This window comes from Saccopteryx bilineata, chromosome 9, assembly GCF_036850765.1.
Source record: "Saccopteryx bilineata isolate mSacBil1 chromosome 9, mSacBil1_pri_phased_curated, whole genome shotgun sequence".
Lineage (NCBI taxonomy): Eukaryota > Metazoa > Chordata > Mammalia > Chiroptera > Emballonuridae > Saccopteryx > Saccopteryx bilineata.
Genome location: NC_089498.1, coordinates 25,227,468 through 25,252,040, shown reverse-complemented (window position 1 = coordinate 25,252,040; position 24,573 = coordinate 25,227,468). Strand labels below are relative to the sequence as shown.

Genomic DNA, 24,573 nt, shown 5'->3' with positions numbered 1-24,573 from the left:
AGAAGCAGGTTTGAATTCCAAGTCACTTTGCTGCAAAGATGCCACCAAAGGTGAGGAGGAACAAAATTTAAGATTCCTTTTTTGGCCTGACCTGTGGTGGCGCAGTGGATAAAGCGTCAACCTGGAAATGCTGAGGTCGCCGGTTCGAAACCCTGGGCTTGCCTGGTCAAGGCACATATGGGAATTGATGCTTCCTGCTCCTCCCCCTTTCTCTCTCTCTGTCTCTCTCTCTCCTCTTTATTTTTTTTTAAATTTTTTTTATTAATTTTTAGAGAGGAGAAAGAATGAGAGAGAGAGAGAGAGGAGAAAGAATGAGAGAGAGAGAGAGAGAGAGAGAGAGGAGCAGGAAGCATCAACTCCCATATGTGCCTTGACCAGGCAAGCCCAGGGTTTTGAACCAGCGACCTCAGCGTTCCAGGTCGACGCTTTATCCACTGTGCCACCACTCTCTTTAAAAATGAATAAATAAAATAAAAATTAAAAAAAATTATAAAAAATAAAAAGATTCCTTTTTCGCCCTGTCTGGGTAGCTCAGTTGCTTAGAGCGTTGTCCCAATGCACCAAGGTTGTGGATTCAGCACATACAAGAATCAAGGAATGCATTAATAAGTGGAACAACAAACTGATGTTTCTCCCTTCCTCTCTCTCTCTCTCTCTCTCAAAAAAAAAAAAAAATCAATAAATAACATTTTTTTTAAAAAAAGGATTCATTTTCCTTCACAAGGGCCTTTTTGTGCTCCCCGGAGCCTGCCTTCTCGGGACTGGAGAAGGGGACAACTGTTTTGGTCTATTAGTGAGATGAGAGGTGACTCCGCCAGAGCCCTTTGACATCCTCGTCCCAACATTGCGCCTCCTGCAGCCACTGAACCCACCTGTGCCCCTCTTATCCGGGGCCCTCCCGCTCCCGCCCCTCGGTCCGTAGGGGGCAGGGTAGCGGGAGCCGGGGGCCAACCGGCTTCTTCCTTCCTTCCCTCCCGCCCTGGCTCCCGCCCGCCGCTCCGGGACCACAGCCACGTCTGAAAGCGCCTCATTGTGTGCGCTCCGCTCCAAGCGGGCAGCGCCGAGTCGCGCGCGGGCCGCCGGCGGCCTCACAGGTAGCGCGGGGCCCACACGGGTGGGGACCCCGGGTCAAGAGGAAACTGGTCCTTGTAAGCCCCAGGACTGTCACCAGCCCAACAACCCATTCTTACCACGCCTCTCTTCCCCGGGGACTCCTGCCCTGTTTCCACGTTCCCTCCGCCTTGGGTCCCCAGGTGCCTCCAATATCTTGGTATCCGTAGAGCCCCATCCCAGGTATCACCAGCACGGTGCCCCTTAGTAGGCTTGGAACCCTACGGAACAAATCAGCCCCAGCGGACTCCCAGTGAAGAGACAGCAGGCTGTGCGAGTGGACCTTGGAAGAGACGACAAGAAGTCTTTGCGAAGCCTCGGGAGCCGCGCCAGGTCAGCCAAGGACTCCAAGCTTTGGGGTACGTCGGTTCGTCCGCTCTCCGCGCGGACGCCCTCACTCTGGGCCGACCTGGGGCTGGGCCAGTTGGGGCGGGTGTGGGGGCGTTGATCTTGCAGCTGGGGTTGGGGTTAGGGGGGAGTAGCTGAAGGTGGTGGTTGTATCTGAACGTGCAAAGGCATTGCTGTCCCGGGCACTGGATTGAAAGTATCTTCCTGGGGCTTCCTCTGCACGCGAGATCACTGCTGGGAATCCCTTATCTCTTGAAACTTGAGTTTCAAAGGCTTATGGTTTTAATCTCTCGAAGGGCTTTTCCACGGAACTCTTGGTGAGTGAATTTGGAACCAGATCCAGCTGATCTGAGTCTGGCAGCCCCTGCCTGGGCAACAGTAAAGACCTCTCTTGGCCTCAGCATAGGAGCCTAAGAAATGTTAATCCTCCTTTCCCTTTCCTCTTGTACCCGAGGCATGAGGATGGGAAAACTGAGGCCTAACGAGAAGAAAGGATTTGGCTGCCTTGAAACCACGAGTGAGTGAGCCAAGTGCCGGAGCTAGTAAGAATAGCGTGCCGCTCATTGGGCGCGGGCCACGCTAAGGACTCAGTTGTTCCGTTTACTCCTCTCCAGCCAGCATGGTAGGGTGCTGTGGTAGCCTCTTTACAAAGGAGTCACCTGAAGCACAGAGAGCTTAGGTGTGACTTTCTCAAAGTCACACGGCTTACTGGTTACAGAGGCAGAATTTGAGCCCAGTCTGTTATATTTTGCTTGTACATGTTCTGCCCTTACCTGGCTTGCCACATTCTGTTGCAAGGACGGTAGAGTGCCCTGAACCTGGTTAGGCTATGTTGTCTTTGCGTTTTCCTTATGAAATCCAAGGAGTCCATAGTTGTAACCAAAGGTCTGGAACGTTCCTGAACAAATAGGTATAAGTGTACTATTTGCCAGACATTGTTTTAAAAGCGTTATAAATAGTTACTCATTTAATCATCAAATTAAGCCTCTGCTTTGGGTTGTATAGGGGTTGTTGGCAATAGTAGGTTTACTGTTGTGGATACACAAAACAGTTAATTCCTGTATTGCTATTTATTAATTACTGTATTATTCATTTGTATTACGTAAACCTACTTTTGCCTACTCCTGTGTTATTTTCCCCATTTTATGGGTTAGGGGAAACAATGCCCTTTTTTATGTCATTGTAAGAATGATTTACTTTTAAAAATAAATCAATCAAAATAAAGGTTACATAAATAAACCAGAGAACATTTTAGATGATCTTTGTAATAAAAAGGGCTCAGTCAACATCTGGGAACACAGGGAAAGGTGCCAAATGTGCACTCCTGACCTCCACTCCATACGAGTATTACCAGAGAAAAGGTGGGAGCCAACCCTAGGGCCCTCTAGCTCGCAGGTTCTATGATTTAAACCAAATTAGCTGCTATGCTAGGTGTATTTTGAGGATCCCCAAAGCTCAGAGCCAGGGAAAGAGGTTTATGTGTTATTTGCTCTGAAGTGCCCCCAAGGGAACTCAGAGCTGGGGCTTGAGGCTCCTTTCCCAACCTAATTCAATTTCATTTCCTAATAGATTCTTACAGACAAGTGTGTTTTCTTCAGCAGCATCTGGGCTGCGCAGCTGCAGCCTCCCTGACTCGGGCTGATGCCACCCAGTCCCTCATAGGGCCAGCAGAGAGATGGCAGATGAGGCTAGGGCTTGGGGCCTGGCACACGTCCTGCCACAGCCCAGCCCAGCTCACAGGGTTGTGCATGGGTGTGTGAGTATTGACGCCTATCACTGCAGAGAAGGTCATTCAGCCCGTTCCCCTCTCCTCCGGTCACTGGGTACCCCAGAGGCTGGGAAACAGATCAGCAGGCTCCTCTCTCCCTGCATGAAGCAGGAGCAGGCAAATTCTACCCATGCCTCCCTTAACCAACTAAAAAGAACTGATTTTATGATTATTACAGTAATAAAAAGTTTATTGTAGATTATCTGGAAAATACAGCAAAACACTAATAAGGAAAAACATTACCTGTAATCTAGCCATAGAAAAATAACCACTAGCCTGACCAGGCGGTGGCGCAGTGGATGGAGCATCGGACTGGGATGCGGGGGACCCAGGTTCGAGACCCCGAGGTCGCCAGCTTGGGCGTGGGCTCATCTGGTTTGAGTGAGGCTCACCAGCTTGGACCCAAGGTCGCTGTCTTGAGCAAGGGGTTACTTGGTCTGCTGTAGCCCCACAGTCAAGGCACGTATGAGAAAGCAATCAATGAACAACTAAGGTGTCGCAATGAAAAACTGATGATTGATGCTTCTCATCTCCATTCCTGTCTGTCTGTCCCTGTCTATCCCTCTCTCTGACTCTCTCTCTGTCTCTGTAAAAAATAAAAAAATTAAAAAATTAAATTAAAAAAAAGAAAAATAACCACTAATATTCAGCACACATCCTTCCAGATTTCCTTCTGTACATATTTTTGTATTATTTATGACAGCTTTATTGAGCTATAATTCACATACCTTAAAGTTCACCCTTTTAAAGTATATGATTCACTGGTTTATTTTTGTTATTGTTATTGGTTGATTGATTTTAGAGAGACAAAGAGAAGAAGAAGGAGAGAAAGAGAGAAGCGTTCATTTGTTGTTCCACTTAGTTATGCATTCATTGGTTGCTTTTCATAAGTGCCCTAACTGTGAAATGAACCCACAACCTTGGCATTTCCAGACAGCACTCTAATCAACTGAGCTCCCTGGCCAGAGTCCTATAATTCACTGGTTCATAGTATATTCATTGTTGTGCGTTAATCATCTCAAGGCTCATTTATGCTGTAGCATGTATCAATACTTCATTCCTTTTTTATTGCCAGGTAATTAATATTCAATTGTATGGATAAATCACATTTAGTTTATCCAGTCATCAGTTGATGAACATCTGAGATGTTTCCACTTTTTGGCCATTATGAATAATGCTGCTATGACAGTTTGTAAACAAGTGTTTGTGTGGGCATATGTTTTCAGTTCTCTGGGACATATATTTTGGAGTGGAGTTACATCACTTGGTGATGGTTTCAACTTTTGAGGAACTGCCTATTTTCCACAGCAGCTGCACCTTTCCCATTTCCATCAGCAGTGGATGAGGGTTCCAATCTCTCCTCATTCTCACTAACACTTGTTACTAGCTGTCCTTTTCATTATAGCCATCCGAGTGGATGGAGAGCGGGCTCTCATTGTAGTTTTCATTAGCATTCTCTAAACTAAAAACGCCAAGCATCTTTTCATGTGCTTATAGGTTATTTATTTATTTATTTATTTTTCATTTTTCTGAAGCTGGAAACAGGGAGAGACAGTCAGACAGACTCCCACATGCGCCCGACCGGGATCCACCCGGCATGCCCACCAGGGGGCGACGCTCTGCCCACCAGGGGGCGATGCTCTGCCCATCCTGGGCGTCGCCATGTTGCGACCAGAGCCACTCTAGCGCCTGGGGCAGAGGCCACAGAGCCATCCCCAGCGCCCGGGCCATCTTTGCTCCAATGGAGCCTTGGCTGCGGGAGGGGAAGAGAGAGACAGAGAGGAAAGCGTGGCGGAGGGGTGGCGAAGCAAATGGGCACTTCTCCTGTGTGCCCTGGCCGGGAATCGAACCCGGGTCCTCCGCACGCTAGGCCGACGGCTTATAGGTTATTTATACATCTTCTTTAGAGAGATTTCTACTCCAATCTTTTGCCCATTTCTAAATCAGGTTGTCTCTCTTTTTTTTAATTGATTTTATAGAGGCAGGAGAGAGAGAAGAATCATTGATTTCTTGTTCCACTTATTTATGCACTCATTGGTTGATTCCTGTATGTGCCCTGACCAGGGATTGAAACTACAACTTTGGCATATCAGGACAATGCTCTAATCAACTGAACTTCGGCCAGGGCCTTTTACTGTTGAGTTGTAACAGCTTTTTATATATTCTGGGTATAATTCCTTTGCTATATATATATGATTTGCAAATATTTTCTGTGGGTGTCCTCTTATTTTCTTGATGGTGTCCTTTGATATTCATGTATATTTTTAACACAACCGGTATCATTCACAATTAACATGCTTGGTATGTGTATCTATGTGGATGTTTTGTGACTTGTGTTTTTCCACTTGAAAAAGTTCAAAGTTCTAAACTTAGACTAGTAAGGTTCAAATTCTGACTTAGCTGCTGGGTGGGTCCGTTAGGCCAGTTCCTTAATCTTTCTAAGCCCAGTTTCTGCATCTGTTAAGTAGGGATGAGCATCTGGTCGTCTTCATAGGGTTGCTGTGAAGAGTAAATCTGAAGATAGGTGGGAAAGGCTTGGCATATAGGAAGCCCTCAGGAGATGGTCCTTGTTCCCACCCCACCACAAACACTCATCTTCCTCCTCCTCTCTATCTTTTCCTCCCTCTCTGCTCTATTTTCTTTTTCTTTTATTTTCCTTTTCTCTTTCCTTCCTCTTCCTTTTCTCTTCTTTCTTTCCCTACTTTTCAGCTTTCTCCCTAATTGGTGTCCTGGGCTCCATTAGAGCTGTTTTGCACCCCCGGGGTGGCCCTTGATACCTAGAGTTCACTGATCCCGCATCCAGAATCCATTTTGTCTGGTCTTTGGGATTCCTGAACAGGGATGGCCTCCAGCTGATGCCAAACAGAGAAATCTGAGCCAGGGATTTGTACCTACTATTACATTTCACAGCCTTAGATTCTTTGCCAGGGCTGGGAGAGGCTGGTGACAGGAGAGACTGCTGCGTTAAAGGGCAGGCAGAGCTGGGCTGCGAGTCCGTGCTGCCCAGAGAGCTAGATTCCTGGGCTCCGGCTCTGCCCCTTCCGTGGCAAACCATCCTTGCCCTGTACTCATCTGCCAATCAGAACAATAGCTCCTTCCTATGTCTCTCAAGCCAAGAAATAGTCAGGGATATGTAGATGGTCTCGTAACTTTAAGATGTTTGACAGAGCCTGACCAGGTGGTGGTGCAGTGGATAGAGCGTCGGACTGGGATGCAGAAGACCCAGGTTCGAGACTCCGAGGTCACCAGCTTGAGCACGGGCTCATCTGGTTTGAGCAAAAGCTCACCAGCTTGGACCCAAGGTCGCTGGCTCCAGCAAGGGGTTACTCAGTCTGCTGAAGGCCCACGGTCAAGGCACATATGAGAAAGCAATCAATGAACAACTAAGGTGACGCAACGAAAAACTAATGATTGATGTTTCTCATCTCTCTCCATTCCTGTCTGTCTGTCCTCTGTCCCTATCTATCCCTCTCTCTGACTCTGTCTCTGGAAAAAAAAAAAAAAAAGATGCTTGACAGAAAGAAATGTGGGATAAGTGGGGAATTACTCCCTTTGGATTTAGATCACAAAGTATCTGACTTCAATCAGCAAGTATTTATTATTTATTCATTCAGTCTTGGGGACTTTCCCTGATAGGACACTTACTATATTATTCAGTCAGAATTTTTATCTTTTTACTTAAATATACATACAGAAACGATTACAGGTCATATAAATAGAGCTTGATAACTTTTCACAAGTGAAGCACACATATGCAATTAATATCCTCATCATCAAGAAACAGGGCATGCCCAGCTGCCCAGAAGCTCTGCCCCTGCTCTTTTACAGTGCTGCCCATCATGCCACCCGCCCCCACCAAGGGGATCCACTATCGAATCAGAACTGTTGGTGGTGACAGAAACTCAACTCAGGCTGGCTTAAGCAGAAATGGAGTATCTTCCCCAACCAGGAAGTCCGCAGTGAGTCCTGCACAGCTGGATCCAGATGCAGTCAGCTTGCATGAACTCTCTCATCCTTCCTTTCTCTGCTCGGTTTCCTTCTATGTTGGCTTTATACTCAGGCCAGAGCTACAAAAACCCTCACATTGGACTTGGGGCAGATACCTATTCCTTAAGCCAATCACTGTGGTGGATGGATAGAGTGTGGAATATACAGATACGCCAAGCTTGAGTCACACAACGCCCTAAGAACCAGAGGGTGGTGGGTCAGCCCATCCAAACCACACACACTTTGTATGGGTGAAGGGTGGTTCCTCCAAGAGAAATCTAGAGGCTATTATATTATCAGAAGAAAGGGGAACGGGTCCTGAGTGGACACAAACAACCCTGTCCAGTGCACCCATGTAGGGTCGGCCCCCACACTGGATGCCTGAGAACGGATGCTCACAACCTCAGCTCTCCGGTTACTCACAGACAAGAAGGGGAGGCAGTGTCACACATGTCATGCAAGGCACTGTGGTGCAGGCCTTGAGGGAGGCACGGGTGAGGTGTCTGCGGAGGAAGCTGAGATGACTCCAGGTGGGAGTCAGGGCTCGGTCCTTACAACGGTGTTGGGGGAGCATGGAGCTGGCCTGAGGCGCAGTAGTGATTCCAGACCGTAAAGCATAGGATGCTGTTTGGGAATTATGAGAAGTGAGTCTGGAAAGTAGAAGGTGGCTGAGTAGGAGAATGACATGATCAAACGTGTGGTGTGGGCAGCTCTGCTGGCTCTGTGCAGTATGGGTGGAAGGGAGGCCAGGTGGGGGATTCTTCTAGAACCAAGGATGGCACTGTGCATGCCAGAATCGTCATGATGCTCCCGTGGCACTGGATGCCTAGGCCACTCACTCAGTCCACCACCTGCTCTCTTGACCATCTCATGGTTGTGTCTGTGTCTTTAATGTTCCCAACTAGATTGTCAGCTCTACCATGATAGGGACCCTGGACATGGAACCTCCTGGATTGCCCCTCCCTCCCTCCCTCCCCTCCCTCCCTCCCTCCCTCCCTCCTTCCTTCCTTCCTTCCTTCCTTCCTTCCTTCCTTCCTTCCTTCCTTCCTTCCTTCCTCTCTCTCTCTCCCTCTTTCTTTCTTTCTTTCTTTCTTGACTTTTGAGGGGGGGGAGGAGAGAGAGAGAGAGAGAGAGAGAGAGAAGGGGAGAGAAGCAGGAAGCATCAACCCCCATATGTGCCTTGACCAGGCAAGCCCAGGGCTTCGAACCGGAACCGGTGACCTCAGCATACCAGGTCAATTATTTATCCATTGCACAACCACAGGTCAGGTAACTTCTGCTTTCTTATTTTTTTTCTATTTCCCATCTTTTATTCATCATTTGTCAATTTTGTTCTACTTTCTCTATTTCCTTAATTTTATCTTTCAACCTTTCCATTACAATTATAATCTGTAAAGGCAACTTAACTCTGATAAAAAAAAACACAGGGTTATACCTGACCTGTAGTTGCGCAGTGGATAACCCATCAACCTGGAATGCTGAGGTCTCCGGTTCGAAGCCCTGGGCTTGCCTGGTCAAGGCACATACAGGAAGCAACTACTACAAGTTGATGCTTCCTGCTGCCTCCACCCCCTTTCTTTCTCTCTCTCTCTCTTCTCTATAAAATCAATAAGTAAAATCTTAAAAAAAAAAAAAAAGGAAAGGAAACACACGCACAGGGTTATTCAAGAAAGGACATGTACTCTTACTGCTTACATACTTGAGCTGTGAATTGTTTTATAAAGTCATAAAACATAAATTTTGAATATTGACATAACAAAAACTTATCTTAGAAGGCTAGAGGGGAAAGGAAAGTGTATGTTCGTATATAGTGAAGATAAACCCTTATCTTTCATTATAATAAGTGAGCTGAAATGTCATAGATTTAAACAGTTGTAATAGATGCTTTTTTTTTTTTTTTTAAGTAGAAAGAAAGAATCAGCAGAAGAAACAGGTAACAAACATTAAAGCCTCTTATTAAGTGGGATTCTGGAGCAAGAAAATGATATAACTATTTAACTTTTTAAACTATGTACCTTTAAAGGCATTTAAATACAGTTATTTTTAAGTTGGTAATATGTTCATATAGGTCCATTCAGAAGGTACAAAAGAGGATTCATTGATTTATTGCAAAGTGTCTTTCCCAGCTGTCTCAGTCCCCATTCAGGGGGGACGGGTATGGTCACTCTCTTGTATAAACTTCCGGGGATACCTTAGGCTCATTCAAGCTATGTGGATTATTTTGACAAAAATAAATTTTCAGAAGACTTTCTGATGAAACAGTTTCAGTAACTTGAGAAAGTGGAAGGTGGTCCTGGATGTTTGGGTAGAAGAGGGAACTTTCTATTCTTTCTATGGTCCCTTGTACTTTACTCCCACCCTCCTCCCCTGAAATAGATGATTATTTTCATCATCATTATCAACACCACTGAAGACTTGGTGGAAGTTGGAGGTGGGGTTGCCTCTGGGAGGGCCTGGGGTGATGGAGAGGACAGAGAATGTCCCTTTTTTTTTTTTGGACTAAGTGGCTCCTGTGCTCCCATGTGGGTCTGTGTCTGACAGAGGATGGGACTCCTTTCCTAGTTTTTCACAAATAAAATATGAGCCCATGATGCCCTCATCTGTACATTTATTGTTTTGTGCTACTTCTATGTATTACATTTTTCAAAAATTTAACACTGAGGTCGCCGGTTCGAAACCCTGGGCTTGCCTGGTCAAGGCACATATGGGAGTTGATGCTTCCAGCTCCTCCCCCCTGTCTCTCTCTCCTCTCTCTGTCTCTGTCTCTCTCTCTGTCCTCTCTAAAATGAATAAATTAAAAAAAAAAAGAAGAAGAAAGTTGATACTGAGCATTAAAGATAAAAAATACTCTGTTGTCAGATCTGATGATTTAAAAAAAAAAAAAAAAGCCTGACCTGTGGTGGCGCAGTGTATAAAGCGTCGACCTGGAAATGCTGAGGTCGCCAGTTCAAAACCCTGGGCTTGCCTGGTCAAAACACATATGGGAGTTGATGCTTCTTCCAGCTCCTCTCCCCTGTCTCTCTCTCCTCTCTCTGTCTCTCTCTCTCTCCCTCTCTCTCTCCTCTCTAAAATGAATAAATAAAATAAAATAAAATAAAATAAAATTAACATACAATGAATATATACCTTTTGACAAGACTATAAAAAGGAACAAATTCAGGCCCTGGCCGGTTGGCTCAGTGGTAGAGCATCGGCCTGGCGTGCAGAAGTCCCGGGTTCAATTCCCGCCCAGGGCACACAGGAGAGGCGCCCATCTGCTTCTCCACCCCTCCCCCTCTCCTTCCTCTCTGTCTCTCTCTTCCCCTCCCGCAGCCGAGGCTCCGTTGGAGCAAAGATGGCCCGGGCGCTGGGGATGGCTCCTTGGCATCTGCTCCAGGCACTGGAGTGGCTCTGGTCGCGACAGAGCGACGCCCCGGATGGGCAGAGCATCGCCCCCTGGTGGGCGTGCCGGGTGGATCCCGGTCGGGCGCATGCGGGAGTCTGTCTGACTGTCTCCCCGTTTCCAGCTTCAGAAAAATACAAAAAAAAAAAAAAAAGGAACAAATTCAGGCCCTGGCAATTGGCTCAGTGGTAGAGTGTCAGACCAGCATGTGGATGTCCCGGGTTTGATTCCCGGCCAGGGCACACAGGAAAAGCACCCACCTGCTTCTCCACCCTTCTTCCTCTTTTTTCTCTCTGTCTCTCTCTTTCCTTCCTGCAGCCAAGGCTCCATTGGAGCAAAGTTGACCTGGGTGCTGAGGATGACTCCATGGCCTCTGCCTCAGGCGCTAGAATGGCTCTGATCGCAATGGAGCAATGCCCCAACTGGGCAGAGCATCAACCCCTAGTGGACTAGCTGGGTGGGTCCCGGTCGGGCGCATGAGGGAGTGTGTCTCTCTGCCTCTCCTCTGCTTCTCACTTCAGAAAAATACAAAACAAACAAACAAACAAAAATACAACATCATAAGGGAGGGGGATAGGACTTCCAGGATGGGGAACCTTCAGTGAGCAAGGGCTTAGGAATGAGATCCATACCAGAACTCTCTACTGGGCATCTGGCACTTGGATTTAAACCTCTGCCTGTGCCTTACTAGCTGAGTATTTATGTCTCTGAGTCCATTGCCTCAATGAAAACAGGGATAATCTCTACTTCCTAGGGACTTGGGGAGGATAAAATTCAATCATGAAGATAAAGTACATGTCACGGGGCTGCCTGACATGTTCTTCCTAACTTTGAACTCGGGGGCAATTGGTAGGCATGCTGAACTTAAGGCTCCTTATGGGGACCTGGACTTCTCTGGACACCCTGTGTGACATAGGATGTTTCAACTCCCCGTCCTAGCTCTTGAGTTCCAATAACAGGATCAGATAGCAGTTCCTGTGTTGTGTTAGTCACTTAAGAAGAGACCTCTGACTTCCCTGGAGTGCAGGTAACAAGCTCCTTGGCCTGTGGTCAAGATCCTTGTCTCCAGGGGAGGCTTCGGCTGTCCAGGGCAGCTGTGTTTGAGCCACAGCATCAGGTTCCTGCGCTCTGCAGGGACCTCCCAGGGACTGGAGAGGCTGGTAGTCTATGATCAAAGAGCACCAGGAACTTAGCAATGGGCGTCCTGGGTTGGAATCCCAGCTTCCTGCTGTCTCTCAAACCTTGGGTTCCTTGCCTAAATAACTGAGATCATAATGCAACTCAGGGGTCACTGAGTTAAATCATAGAGTGGATATACAGCATCTCGCACGTGAGATGATTTATGTCAGCACACATGAGTTATGAGTTCCTTTCCTGTCGCACCCCCTGTTCCCAGGGGGAGCACACCCTCATAGAGAGGAGATAACAAGTGCAGAGCAGATGGGTGGCTGCTCGCCTTGTCTTCCAGGTTTTCCAGGAGTGGGCATGGGATTCAGGAGGCAGTTTCTGGAGTCGGCAGATGGCAGCTTTGGGCATCCTCCGCCCACTCCTGCAGCCTCCTGATAAGGCATCTGCTTGCAGTCTAGACCCTGGCTTCTCGCAGTGGTGACACAGACAGGGAGGGTGTTATTAGGGAACAAGTGCTGTGCTGTGAAGGTAAGGGGGAAACTTCGAGGCCCCTTCCTTCCAAAGCACCTCATACTTGAGGTCATTGCAGGAACAACAGGTGCAAAGAGGAGAAAACTCAGAGACCTTGGGGTGTGGGAGGCTCGGTGTTTCTTTCTGCAGCACAAGCATGACATTTTAAAGATTCACCAAAGGACTCAGGGGCTAGAAGTGGGCCTGGGCACCTCAGGGTGTCTCACCCGGGTGATCTGCCATGGTTCCTCCCCTCCAGACACAGCTCAACACCACCACAATAACATGGGGAAGAAGTATGGCACCTTACCAGGCCCTTTCCTTACATGTGTTTGTATCAGCATTCCTCGCAGCTGTAAGAGGTTAAACATTATCCCCAAATACAAAAGAAGTTGAGCCTTGGAAAAGTGAAGTCATTAGCCTCAAGTCTCATAGCTCCTAAGTGGCATGGGAGGAACTCAAAGCCAGTCCCCTCCTGCACTGAACAGGACAGTCAATTCACTCACTTGGAAAAATGTATCCAGCCCCTGGTCCCTGCCCAGCTTCAGCTTCAGCCAGGGTCGGGGCAGCCTCCCCATGTGCAGAGCTAGCCCCCCCCCCGTGGGGCTCTGACCCAGCCTCCCTCCTGCCTTCTCAGGACCTGGGGCCCCTCCAGGCGCTGCCCATGGATTTGTGATTGAGGTGGGCAGTTATCCCAGCAGCCCCGGACAGTGGTGAGTCACCGCAGCAGAGAAGGGCAAGCAGCCACCAGGGGCCTGACTCTGCCCGCACTTCCCAGCTTCTCTAGCTCCATCCTACCTCTCCCTGAAATGGCTTCTTCTGCAAACTCTGGGCTCCAGAAGGGTACCCTCCCTCTGGAGTCCCTGCACCCTGTAGCACTTCACTCCCCACGGTAATGGCAACAGTTGGTGTTCTTTTATTTATTTGTTCCCTTAAAAAAAAATTTTTTTTTAATTGTTAATTTATTGATTTTAGCCAGAGGGGAAGGGAGAGAGAGAGAGGAACATCAATCTGTTCCTGTATGTGCCCCGACCAGGGATCAAACCAGCAACCTCTGCTTCAGGACAAAGCTCTAACCAACCCAGCTATCTGGCCAGGGCTGTTTGTTTACTTTATAAATTTTGTTTATTGACTTTACAGAGAGGGGAGAGGAGGTGAGGAATGAGAAGTATCAACTCATTGTTGCTTCATTTTAGTTGTTCATTGATTGCTGTATGAGCCTTGACCAGGCAAGCCCAGGGGTTTGAACCGGTGACCTCAGCATTCCAGGCTGGTGTTCTATCCATTGCGTCACCACAGGTCAAACTGTTCGTCTACTTTTAATAACAAAAGTTGTATCTGCTTGTTAAAAAAATTTATTTATTTATTTATTTATAGAGAGAGGAATAGATAGGGACAGACAGACAGGAACAGAGAGAGATGAGAAGCATCAATCATCAGTTTTTCGTTGTGACACCATAGCTGTTCATTGATTGCTTTCTCATATGTGCCTTGACCGTGGGGCTACAGCAGACCGAGTAACCCCTTGCTTGAGCCAGCGACCTTGGGTCCAAGCTGGTGAGCTTTTTTGCTCAAGCCAGATGAGCCCGCACTCAAGCTGGTGACCTCGGGGTCTCGAACCTAGGTTCTTCTGCATCCCAGTCCAATGCTCTATCCACTGCACCACCACCTGGTCAGGCTTTTATTTATTTATTTACTTACTTATTTAAAAAAATTGAAACAATGCAGAAGCTCACCCCTTTTTACAGGTGGGTAAGCTGAGTCACAGAGAGATTATTTTATCTAAGTTCACAGGCTAGCAAGTATCTGAGTCAGGTTTCAACCTGAAGGAGCCAAATCACCCGTCAAGCTGTTTAGTTAACAACCTAAATGTGTCTCCCTAAAAGAATTCTTAAGCAAAAGGCAAGGGTTTTATTTTTGAAATATTTCTTTCACCAGATAGGGAGGGAGGAAATGAAGAAGAGGAAGAGAGTAGAAGAGATTTCTCACATTATTTTGCCACTGGCCTTTTGTTCTGCACAAACTAGAATGGCTAGGTCTTAATGTCACATTCTTAGGGCTGCTCCCAGCAATCGCTGTGCAGGACTTGGGGTGTTGGATGAGTGGGACACGGTCCCTAACGGTTAAACTCCCCTCCCGCAGGCTCCCTGCCTGCAGCATGTGGCTGCCACGCATCTCCAGCACCGCGGTGACCGCGCTCCTGCTGGCGCAGACTGGCCTCCTGCTCTTCCTGGTCTCCCGGCCCAGGCTGACATCCCCCGCGGGTGGCGAGGAACGGGTGCACGTGTTGGTGCTGTCCTCGTGGCGCTCAGGCTCGTCCTTCGTGGGCCAGCTCTTCAGCCAGCACCCGGATGTCTTCTACCTAATGGAGCCTGCATGGCACGTGTGGGCCGCCTTGTCGCAGGGCAGTGCACCGGCGCTACACATGGCGGTGCGTGACCTTGTGCGCTCGGTCTTCCTGTGTGACATGGACGTGTTTGACGCCTACCTGCCATGGCGTCGCAACCTCTCGGACCTCTTCCAATGGGCGGTGAGCCGTGCACTGTGCTCGCCACCAGCCTGCAGTGCCTTTCAGCGCGGAGCCATCAGCAGCGAGGCCGTATGCAAGCCGCTGTGTGCACGGAGGCCCTTCAGCCTGGCCCAGGAAGCCTGCCGCTCCTACAGCCACGTGGTGCTCAAGGAGGTGCGCTTCTTCAACCTGCAGGTGCTCTACCCACTGCTCACCGACCCAGCGCTCAACCTGCACATAGTGCACCTGGTGCGCGACCCGCGGGCCGTGCTGCGCTCACGTGAGCAGACGGCCAAGGCACTGGCACGTGACAATGGCATCGTGCTGGGCACCAACGGCACGTGGGTGGAGGCTGACCCGGGCCTGCGCGTGGTACGCGAGGTGTGCCGCAGCCACGTGCGCATCGCTGAGGCCGCCACCCGCAAACCACCTCCCTTTTTGCGTGACCGCTACCGCCTGGTGCGCTTCGAGGACCTGGCACGAGCACCGCTGCCCGAGATCCGTGCACTCTACGCCTTCGCCGGCCTGAGCCTCACGCCGCAGCTGGAGGCCTGGATCCACAACATCACGCACGGGTCCGGGCCTGGTGCACGCAGGGAGGCCTTCAAGACCACTTCTCGTGACGCACTCAATGTCTCCCAGGCCTGGCGCCATGCGCTGCCCTTCACCAAGATCCGCCGCGTGCAGGAACTGTGTGCGGGCGCACTGCAGCTGCTGGGCTACCGGCCTGTGTTTTCCGAGGAGGAGCAGCGTGACCTCGCCCTGGACTTGGTGCTGCCGCGCGGTCCAAGCAGCTTCAGCTGGGCATCGTCCACTGATGCGCACCCCGGGCCTTAGTGGAGGGGGGGGGGGGCGTTGTGGTGGTTGCCAGGGCCAGGAGGAAACTAGGCAGAGAGCGAGGGTACCCAGGGCACTGGCCACTACTGAAGGGGCTGGGAGTTTGGTAGCCTTCCATTGTTTTAGGAAAGGACTGTGGCCCCAAACTCTTTGTTTCTTTATCGCCACTTCTTGACTTTCCTTCTAGTTCTTGTTGGGAGCTGGGTTCTCATCAGGCACATTCTTCATGGAAAGCAAAGCTTTCCCCACTTCCTCTGGGCACTGGGGATAGTCCAGACAACTTGGCTTCTACTTTTTCCTCTCCTTTACTCCTTTCCTCCCTTGGGGTGATGCATTATCCAGCAGCTGAGAGGGGTGTCTCCTCACAGTCTGGGAGTGGAGGGTCCCTGGGGTGAGCTGGCCCCTGAAATCTGTACATCTCCCCCCACACCTCCCTTTCATTGGCACTACACTCCATCAAAGCGGTTGACATTTATATCCATCTGAATTTTCCTAAGAAATCAGATGAGGCCCTGGCCAGTTGGCTTGATGGATAGAGTATCTTCCCAATGTGTAGATGTCCCAGGTTTGATTCCCAGTCAGGGCACACAGGAGAAGCGACCATCTGCTTCTCCACCCCTACCCCTCTCACTTCTCTCTCTTTCTCTCTCTCTCTCTCTCTCTCTTCCTCTCCTGCTGCCATGGCTCAATTGGTTCGAGCGCATTGGCCTGGGTGCTGAGGATGGCTCCATGGAGCCCCCACCTCAGGCCCTAAAAATAGGTCAGTTGTGAGCATGGCCCCAGATGGGCAGAGCATTGGCCCTAGATGGTAGTTGCCAGGTGGATCACCATGGGGCATATGCAGGAGTCTATCTCCCCTCCTCTCACTTGGAAAAGAAGAAAAAGAAAAAAGAAATCAGACGAGATGCCTCTTACCTTGTGTCTCCCCTTAGCTTCTCTCTGCCCCATCTCCCAGGAGCCCACAGACCCCCCTCACCTGCCCAGGTAAGGTGGACCTTTGATTTGTCCTGACAGGAAAGATCCTACTCTACAGAAATAAATATCATTAACCTGTGTAATAAAGAGTGGAGTTCATAGCCTGTAAATTTTTTTAATTTTTTTTTGTATTCTTCTGAAACTGGAAACGGGGAGGCAGTCAGACAGACTCCCGCATGCGCCCAACCAGGATCCACCCGGCACGCCCACCAGGGGGCGATGCTCTGCCCATCCGGGGCGTCACTCTGCCGCGATCAGAGCCAGTCCAGCGCCTGAGGCAGAGGCCATGGAGCCATCCCCAGCACCCGGGCCATCTTTGCTCCAATGGAGCCTCAGCTGCGGGAGGGGAAGAGAGAGACAGAGAGGAAGGAGAGGGGGAGGGGTGGAGAAGCAGATGGGTGCTTCTCCTGTGTGCCCTGGCCGGGAATTGAACCCGGGACTTCCACACACCAGGCCAATGCTCTACCACTGAGCCAACCGGCCAGGGCCAGCCTGAAATTTTGACAAGCAAAACACAAACGTGAAGGGAGTTGTCCAAGGCCACACAATAAGAAGGAGGATGAAGAGAGAAGGGAGATTTTGCTCTGAGGCTGCAGTGGGGAGGAGAAGGTGAGTCAGACTTGCAGAGACCTGTCTTGGACAAAGATGGGTCAGGTTTTTTTCATCTTATTTGCCCTATAGGAAGAACAAGCAGCCATGGCTGGAGCCACAACTGCCGGATACAGGAAGTGGTGAGCTCTGGGCCCAGAGAGCGCAGAATCTAGGGAGCTGCCTGGATAAGTCTGGAAGGAGGCAGTGAGGAGGAAAGGCAGAGGGAGCGAAGTCTGGGAAGGTCTGGGCGGGAAGCCAGGCAGAGCGAGTGGTGGAGCAAGAGGTTGGTAGCAGGATCAGTGCTTGGAGGGCAGGTCACAGGGCAAATATAACTAGTTCAGGCTTGCTATGAGCTTAGAGGAAAAGAAGGCTCTGTCTTCCCTTGGTCCGTCCAGGCCAGGCCCTGGAGGAGAGCCGAGTAAGATTCCTAACTGCAAATCACAATACCTAGCTCTGGAAGCAAAGTCTCAAAGGGATGCTGGATGTGTAGAAGCACAGGGCTCAGAAAATGACTAAAAGAGAAAAAAAAAAGCTCATAAATCTTTAGGAAGGTCCAGACAGTAGATGTGAGACCACACAAATAGAATACCCCAAATTCCACTAGGGCACAGGGTTGGTGTGGGGACTGACAGTTGCCACCAGAACTGCTGTGCCAATTACCTCTGGAAACGAGGGAGCAACCCTCACTGTGGCTGTCAGCTGCCGGAAGGGGTTCTGGAGGGTGCTAGCTTCTGATTCTCAGCCTGGGTATGGCCTTAGATTAGTGAGATCTTGATTGTGGATCCATATCTTTGCTGCAAAGCAGGAGAGGCAAGGGGAATGTGGCATTTTCTGCTTCTTTCAGGAAGCAGTGGTATGCTGAGCTGGAAGCTGAAGCTTCAGTACTCCTCATTGGCGGATCCCTCAAGCTGTAGGGGCTTCGGGCTCCTACAGAGGTCCCCAAACTTTTTACACAGGGGGCCAGTTCACTGTCCCTCAGACCGTTGGAGGGCCGCCACATACAGTGCTCCTCTCACTGACCACCCATGAAAGAGGTGCCCCTTCCAGAAGTGCGGCGGGGGGCCGGATAAATGGCCTCAGGGGGCCACATGCGGCCCGCGGGCCGTAGTTTGGGGATGCCTGCCAACCTAGATCTGCCTCTGCTCACAATATCATGGGAAGGTATTTAGAACCCGTGTTTATTAATAGGAACTCTGCGATGTAGAAAGGCTAGGGTCATGTAGCTTACTTAACATATGGGGTAAGACTCAAACTCACATCTTCGACTTCAATTGTTTAACTTCTAACAGGTAAACCAAAAGACATGCAGCAGAGGACCCCACCAGAGGCTTGGAAAGCCAGCTCATTTCTCCCTGTCAATGACACACATCTCTGGGTGTTGGGGAGCTGTTCTGGCATTTGACTGCAAATATCTCAGGGATCAGAATGTTGAGACATGTGGTGGTCAATTGGCTGGGGCATTGGGGCTCTGCCACTAGCGCCGTTTCTCCCTGCCTGCCCCTCGCTGTCCTCCACCCTCTGCTGGACACTGGGGATAATAGCAGCTTGCTGGCCCTGCCTGAACCGAGTACACTGGGAGTGGAAGAGTCAGCTGAGGAACATTCTCAGGCAATGTGATGTGTTTAGGAAAATGAGTGAAATCAAAAGGTTCATGGTGCCAGAGCTAAGAGTGGGGAGACACTGATTCCTAGTGAGGTCCGTGAAGGCTTTAGGGTGGAGCTCCAATCCCAGCCTGATTGAGGCATCCCACAAGTTTATTTACCTCTGCTTGGGTCACAAATTTTATTGATGGCCACAATTAGTGGACTTTTCTATATAATTCATCTATTCTCACCTGACTCCTGAGGCCCCAGGATGAAGATAACTGGCTCTTGGGCTTTGCTCACTGCATGTGTGGCACTCTGGGCAAGCCTCTGGGTGAGTCCCTGGACTTGGGGTGAAACCAGATCACGTTCAGGACAGACAGGCAGTACCTAGTTGAGTGTGTCAATGAGTCAGGTCCAGTTCCAGGCTCTGGGGACGTTGCAGAGGACTAGAGCTCTTGTCTGAAGGGGAGTGAAGACCCTATATAAATATTCTTTTTTTTTTTTTTTTTGTATTTTTCTGAAGCTGGAAACGGGGAGAGACAGTCAGACAGACTCCTGCATGCGCCCGACCGGGATCCACCCGGCACGCCCACCAGGGGTGACGCTCTGCCCACCAGGGGGCGATGCTCTGCCCCTCCAGGGCGTCGCTCTGCCGCGACCAGAGCCACTCTAGCGCCTGGGGCAGAGGCCAAGGAGCCATCCCCAGCGCCCGGGCCATCCTTGCTCCAGTGGAGCTTTGGCTGCGGGAGGGGAAGAGAGAGACAGAGAGGAAGGAGGGGTGGGGGTGAGAAGCAAATGGGCACTTCTCCTATGTGCCCTGGCCGGGAATCGAACCCGGGTCCCCTGCACGCCAGGCTGACGCTCTACCGCTGAGCCAACCGGCCAGGGCCTATATAAATATTCTTATACATAAACATGCAACCTTAATTGTTGATTATTCTCTAAGAAGAAACGGTAAGGATGGGTAGCTCTGTTTTAGTAAGGGGATTCAGGAAGACCTCTTTGAAACATTTGGTTTGAATAAATGAAGGAGGAATAAGAGTTGAATGCAGGATGAATAAACAAGCAGAAAAAGACAGGGACTGGGTTGTAGCTCAAGGAACTTTGACTCCCTGTTGATGCCCTTGCAAACAAGTTTCCTTGACAAAGCAAAAGACACACTCCTGGGAAATACAGGCTCTTGGGATGGGAGAATCCCCAGGAGATGACCGAGTTTGCCTGTCTGTAGCAGTTCCTAATAGAACTGCTGGATCAAAGAGCATTCATGTTTAAAACTGTCAAATTACTATAAAAATGATATACCAATTTATCCTCTCTAAAACCTGTCAAGAATGCCTTCTGGCCTGGCCTGTGGCTCAGTGGACAGAGCGTCAGCTCCACATGTGGACTTCCTGGGTTCAATTCCCAGTCCAGCACACAGGAGAAGTGACCATCTGGTTCTCTTCTCGTCCTCTCGCCCTTCTCTCCCCCTTCTCTCCCTCTTCCCCTCCCGCAGACAATGGCTCGGTTGGTCCAAGCACATCAGCGTCAGGTGCTAAAAATAGCTTGGTTGATTCGAGCATTGGCCCAAGATGGAGTTGCCAGATGGATCCCAGTCAGGGCATATGCAGGAGTCTGCTTATCTCTCCTCTTCTCACCTAAAAGAAAAAAGAAAAAAAAAGAGAATGCTTTTCTTTTCTTTTTTTTTTTTTGTATTTTTCTGAAGCTGGAAACGGGGAGGCAGTCAGACAGACTCCCGCATGCGCCCGACCGGGATCCACCCGGCACACCCACCAGGGGGCAATGCTCTGCCCCTCTGGGGCATTGCTCTGTCGCTACCAGAACCACTCTAGCACCTGGGGCAGAGGGCAAGGAGCCATCCCCAGCGCCCGGGCCATCTTTTGCTCCAATGGAGCCTTGGCTGCGGGAGGGGAAGAGAGAGACAGAGAGGAAAGAGAGGGGGAGGGGTGGAGAAGCAGATGGGCGCCTCTCCTGTGTGCCCTGGCCAGGAATCGAACCCGGGACTCCTGCACGCCAGGTCAACACTCTACCACTGAGCCAACAGGCCAGGGCCGAGAATGCTTTTCTAATCTTCTCCTGCTGACAACTCTCACCCTTACTATACAAGGTTACATCAATCATTTTCATTCTCACTTACCTGGTGGAATATTATTTAGTGCTTTAAAAATGAGCTATCAAAGCCCTGACTGTGGTACAGTGAATAGAGCATAATCCAGAGCATCAAGGTCAGTGGTTCGATCCTGGAGTTGCTGGTTCGATCTTGGGATCATCGGCTCAATCTTGAGGGTACCAGCTTGACTGCTGAGATTGCCAGTTCAAGCCCTGGTCAGGGCACAGATGAGAAGCAATCAATGGCACAACTAAGTGGAACAAGTTGATGCTTTTCTCTCTCTGTCTCTTTCTCCCCCTCCCCCCTTTTAAATAGATAAATAAACAAGTAAATTTTATAAAGTAAATAAAAATGAGCTGCCTGTCCAGGTGGTGGCGCAGTGGATACAGCGTCGGACTGGGATGCCGAGGACTCAGGTTCGAGACCCCGAGGTTGCCAGCTTGAGTGCGGGCTCATCTGGTTTGAGCAAAAGCTCACTAGCTTGGACCCAAGGTTGCTGGCTCCAGCAAGGGTTACTCGGTCTGCTGAAGGCCCGCGGTCAAGGTACATATGAGAAAGTAATCAATGAACAACTAAGGTGTCGCAATGTGCAATGAAAAACTAATGATTGATGCTTCTCATTTCTCTGTTCCTGTCTGTCTGTCCCTGTCTATCCCTCTCTCTGTCTCTGTAATAAATAAATAAATAAATAAATAAATAAATAAATAAAAATGAGATATCAAGATATGAAAAAAAGTTTGGCCTGTGGTGGCATAGTGGATAGAATGTTAACCTGGAACTCTGAGGTCGCCAGTTCTAATATCTGGGCTTGCCTGGTCAAGGCACATATGACAAGCAAGCAATGAAACCAAAGTGAAGCAACAATGAGTGGATATTTCCCCTGACCTCCCTCTCTCTGTAAAATCAATAAATAAAATCTTAAATTAAAAAAAAGAAGGCCTGACTTGTGGTGGTGCAGTGGATAAAGCGTCGACCTGGAAATGCTGAGGTCACCGGTTCGAAACCCTGGGCTTGCCTGGTCAAGGCACATATGGGAGTTGATGCTTCCAGCTCTTCCCTCCCTTCTCTCTCTCTGTCTCCTCTCTCTCTCTCTCTCTCTCTCTCTCTCTCTCTCTCCCTCTCCTCTCTAAAATGAATAAATAAATAAATAATTAAAAAAAGAAGCCTGACCTGTGGTGGCGCAATGGATAAAGCGTCGACCTGGAAATGCTGAGGTCGCCGGTTCGAAACCCTGGGCTTGCCTGGTCAAGGCACATATGGGAGTTGATGCTTCCTGCTCCTCCCCCTTCTCTCTCTCTCTGTCTCTCTCTCCTCTCTCTCCCTCTCTGTCTCTCTCTCTCCCTCTCTCTCTCCTCTCTAAAAAAATGAATAAATAAAAATAAAAAAAAATTTTAAAAAAAAGAAGACATGAGAAGAAATCTGAAATGTGTATTTCTAAGGGAAAGAAGCCAATCTGAAGAAGCTACATGTTGTGTGATTCCAACTATATGACATTCTGGAAAAGGCAAAACTATGGAGACAGTAAAACAATTAGTGGTTGCCAGGGTTTGGGAGTGCGGAGGGAAGGGGTGAATAGGTGGGGCACAGAGGATTGTTAGCAAGTGAAAATACTCTGTATGACAGTATATTAAAGGATGTATCTCATTATGGACTTTGTATGGTTGTGATGTATCAATGGAGGGTCATCTCGGGTACCACTCTGGTGAGTGATATTCATAATGGGGAAGCCTATGCATGTGTGAGGGATGGAGGAACATGGGAAATCTCTGTGCCTCCCTCTCTATTTGTTGTAAACCTAAAATTGCTCTTTAAAAAATTAAGTACAAAATAAAAATAAATTTTAAAAACTGAAGCAAAAAAGCTTTGGTACACTCAGGCAGGTGTAGGAGTGCTGCTGATATGTGAGGAGTTGGCCAACCTCACAGGGACTGAAGCTACTACCACCATCTGGACTTGGAATTTTGCCAGGGTGGCAAGTCCTTCAGCCTACTGAGTATTTTCTCCCTTGGGGGGTAAGACTGGAGAGCTTGGTTGGCCCTGCAAGTTTGGTGCTATTCTGATCCCAGGCACCTAGTCCTCCATCCATCCATTCATCCATCCATCCATCCATCCATCCATCCATCCATCCATCCAACACACTGTGGATTGAGCACCAGCAAGTGCTAAGGGCAAAAGTAGGGAAGGATCCCAGGGACTGCGGGTGTATGTGTGTAGGGGTGTGAGTTGCAATTTTTAATGGGATAATCAGGGTAAGTCCCGTTGAGAAAGTGACATTTGAGCAAAGTCTTAAAGGAAGTAAGGCAGTTAATTAAGGGGTAATTATGGGTAAAGTGTCCTGGAAGAGGAAACAAGTAATACAAAAATTCTAAGAAGGGTAACATCTGGCATATTGGAAGAACAGCAAGGGGCTAGTGGGTCTATTGTGAGGGTGGAAGGTAACGTGCTAGAAAAGAAGGTAAGAGAGAGAAGTCAGATCATGTAGGACCTGTAGGCCTTGGCAAGAATTTTGGTTTTTACTCAGAGTGAGACAGGATGTCCAAGGCCACCATCACTCTATTGCCTTCCTTAATTGAATAAGTAAATATAAGTATAATGTAATATGTATGTGTAATATGTCTGGTATTTGAAATAAATATAATACTATAGGACTAATTATAGGACTAATATAGACAGGTAGGTCCGTTGGTTAGAGCATTGTCCTAATATACCAAAGTTGTGGGTTTGATCCCCAGTCAGGGCACATACAAGAATCAACCAATGGCCTGACCAGGCAGTGGCACAGTGGATAGAGCGTCAGACTGGGACGCGGAGGACCCAGGTTCGAGACCCTGAGGTCGCCAGCTTGAGTGTAGGCTCATCTGGTTTGAGCAAGCCTCACCAGCTTGAGCCCAAGGTCGCTGGCTCAAGCAAGGGGTCACTCGGTCTGCTGGAACCTCCACTCCCATCCCCCACCCCCGGTCAAGGCACATATGAGAAAGCGATCAATGAACAACTAAGGAGCCGCAAGGAAGAACTGACACTTCTCATCTCTCTCCCTCCTGTCTGTCCCTATCTGACTCTCTCTCTCTCTCTCTCTCTCTCTCTCTCTTTCTCTCTCTCACACACACACACAGAATCAACCAATGAATGCATAAATAAGTGAACAACAAATCAAGGTCTCTCTCTCTCTTTCTCTCTTTCTTCCTTCCCCTCTCTAAAATTAAGTAATAAAATTTTAAATAAAATAACGAGTACCCAGTTAAATACATATTTTATTATAATTTTGCTGCCTAAGTTAATATCATGCATTAATATACTGCACACAAAAATTAGGGGATATTTCAAAATTAATACAAAGCGATAAAAATATCCCCTAATTTTGTGAGCAGTGTGTATTGTTAGTTGTGCAAGTTTTTGAACTGGATTTAAGTCGAATCACACAGGGTCTTCTTTGTCAATTAGCTTTTTCCCCTCAAACTTTCCATTCCTGGGATTCATAATGTTGTTGCTTGCAGCTTTAGCTCATTGATTTCCACTACTGAATTGTATTTTATCAAAAATTATACTACAATTTTATTTATTTATTTATTCTTTTATTGATGGACACTTGGCTTGTTTTCAGTTAATTGATGTGACAGTGCTACTAGGGATAATTTTGTATGTATGTCCTGGTACAAATGCTATATGATATTCACCTGGGACTGAAATTGCTGAATGATTAGCATCTTTATTCAACATTATTCCCAAATGGTT

General features: G+C 48.6%; 1 protein-coding gene across 7 annotated transcripts; it reads left to right on the top strand.

Annotated features, from left to right (window-relative positions):
- The first annotated feature begins 956 nt into the window (after positions 1-956).
- Positions 957-16,631, top strand: LOC136313414 (carbohydrate sulfotransferase 6). Of its 7 annotated transcripts, XM_066243761.1 has the most exons (4): positions 957-1,094; positions 1,322-1,469; positions 12,871-12,946; positions 14,376-16,631. In XM_066243761.1, the coding sequence occupies exon 4, from the start codon at positions 14,392-14,394 to the stop codon at positions 15,577-15,579; it is 1,188 nt and encodes a 395-aa protein (XP_066099858.1). In that variant the 5' UTR covers positions 957-1,094; positions 1,322-1,469; positions 12,871-12,946; positions 14,376-14,391; the 3' UTR covers positions 15,580-16,631. The 7 variants fall into 7 exon arrangements, with proteins under 7 accessions (XP_066099858.1, XP_066099860.1, XP_066099859.1 ...); XM_066243763.1 differs by lacking the exon at positions 12,871-12,946 and having other exon boundaries at positions 958-1,094; XM_066243762.1 differs by lacking the exon at positions 12,871-12,946 and having other exon boundaries at positions 958-1,094; positions 1,319-1,469.
- The last annotated feature ends 7,942 nt before the right edge of the window (positions 16,632-24,573 follow it).

What these genes read in the sequence shown, in the direction of transcription:
- LOC136313414 (XM_066243758.1), top strand. Translation starts at nt 1,735, where the DNA reads ATGGTTTTAATCTCTCGAAGGGCTTTTCCACGGAACTCTTG. An exon ending in GCTTTTCCACGGAACTCTTG is followed by an intron (nt 1,776 to 14,375) that starts GTGAGTGAATTT and finishes CCCCTCCCGCAG; the next exon opens with GCTCCCTGCCTGCAGCATGT.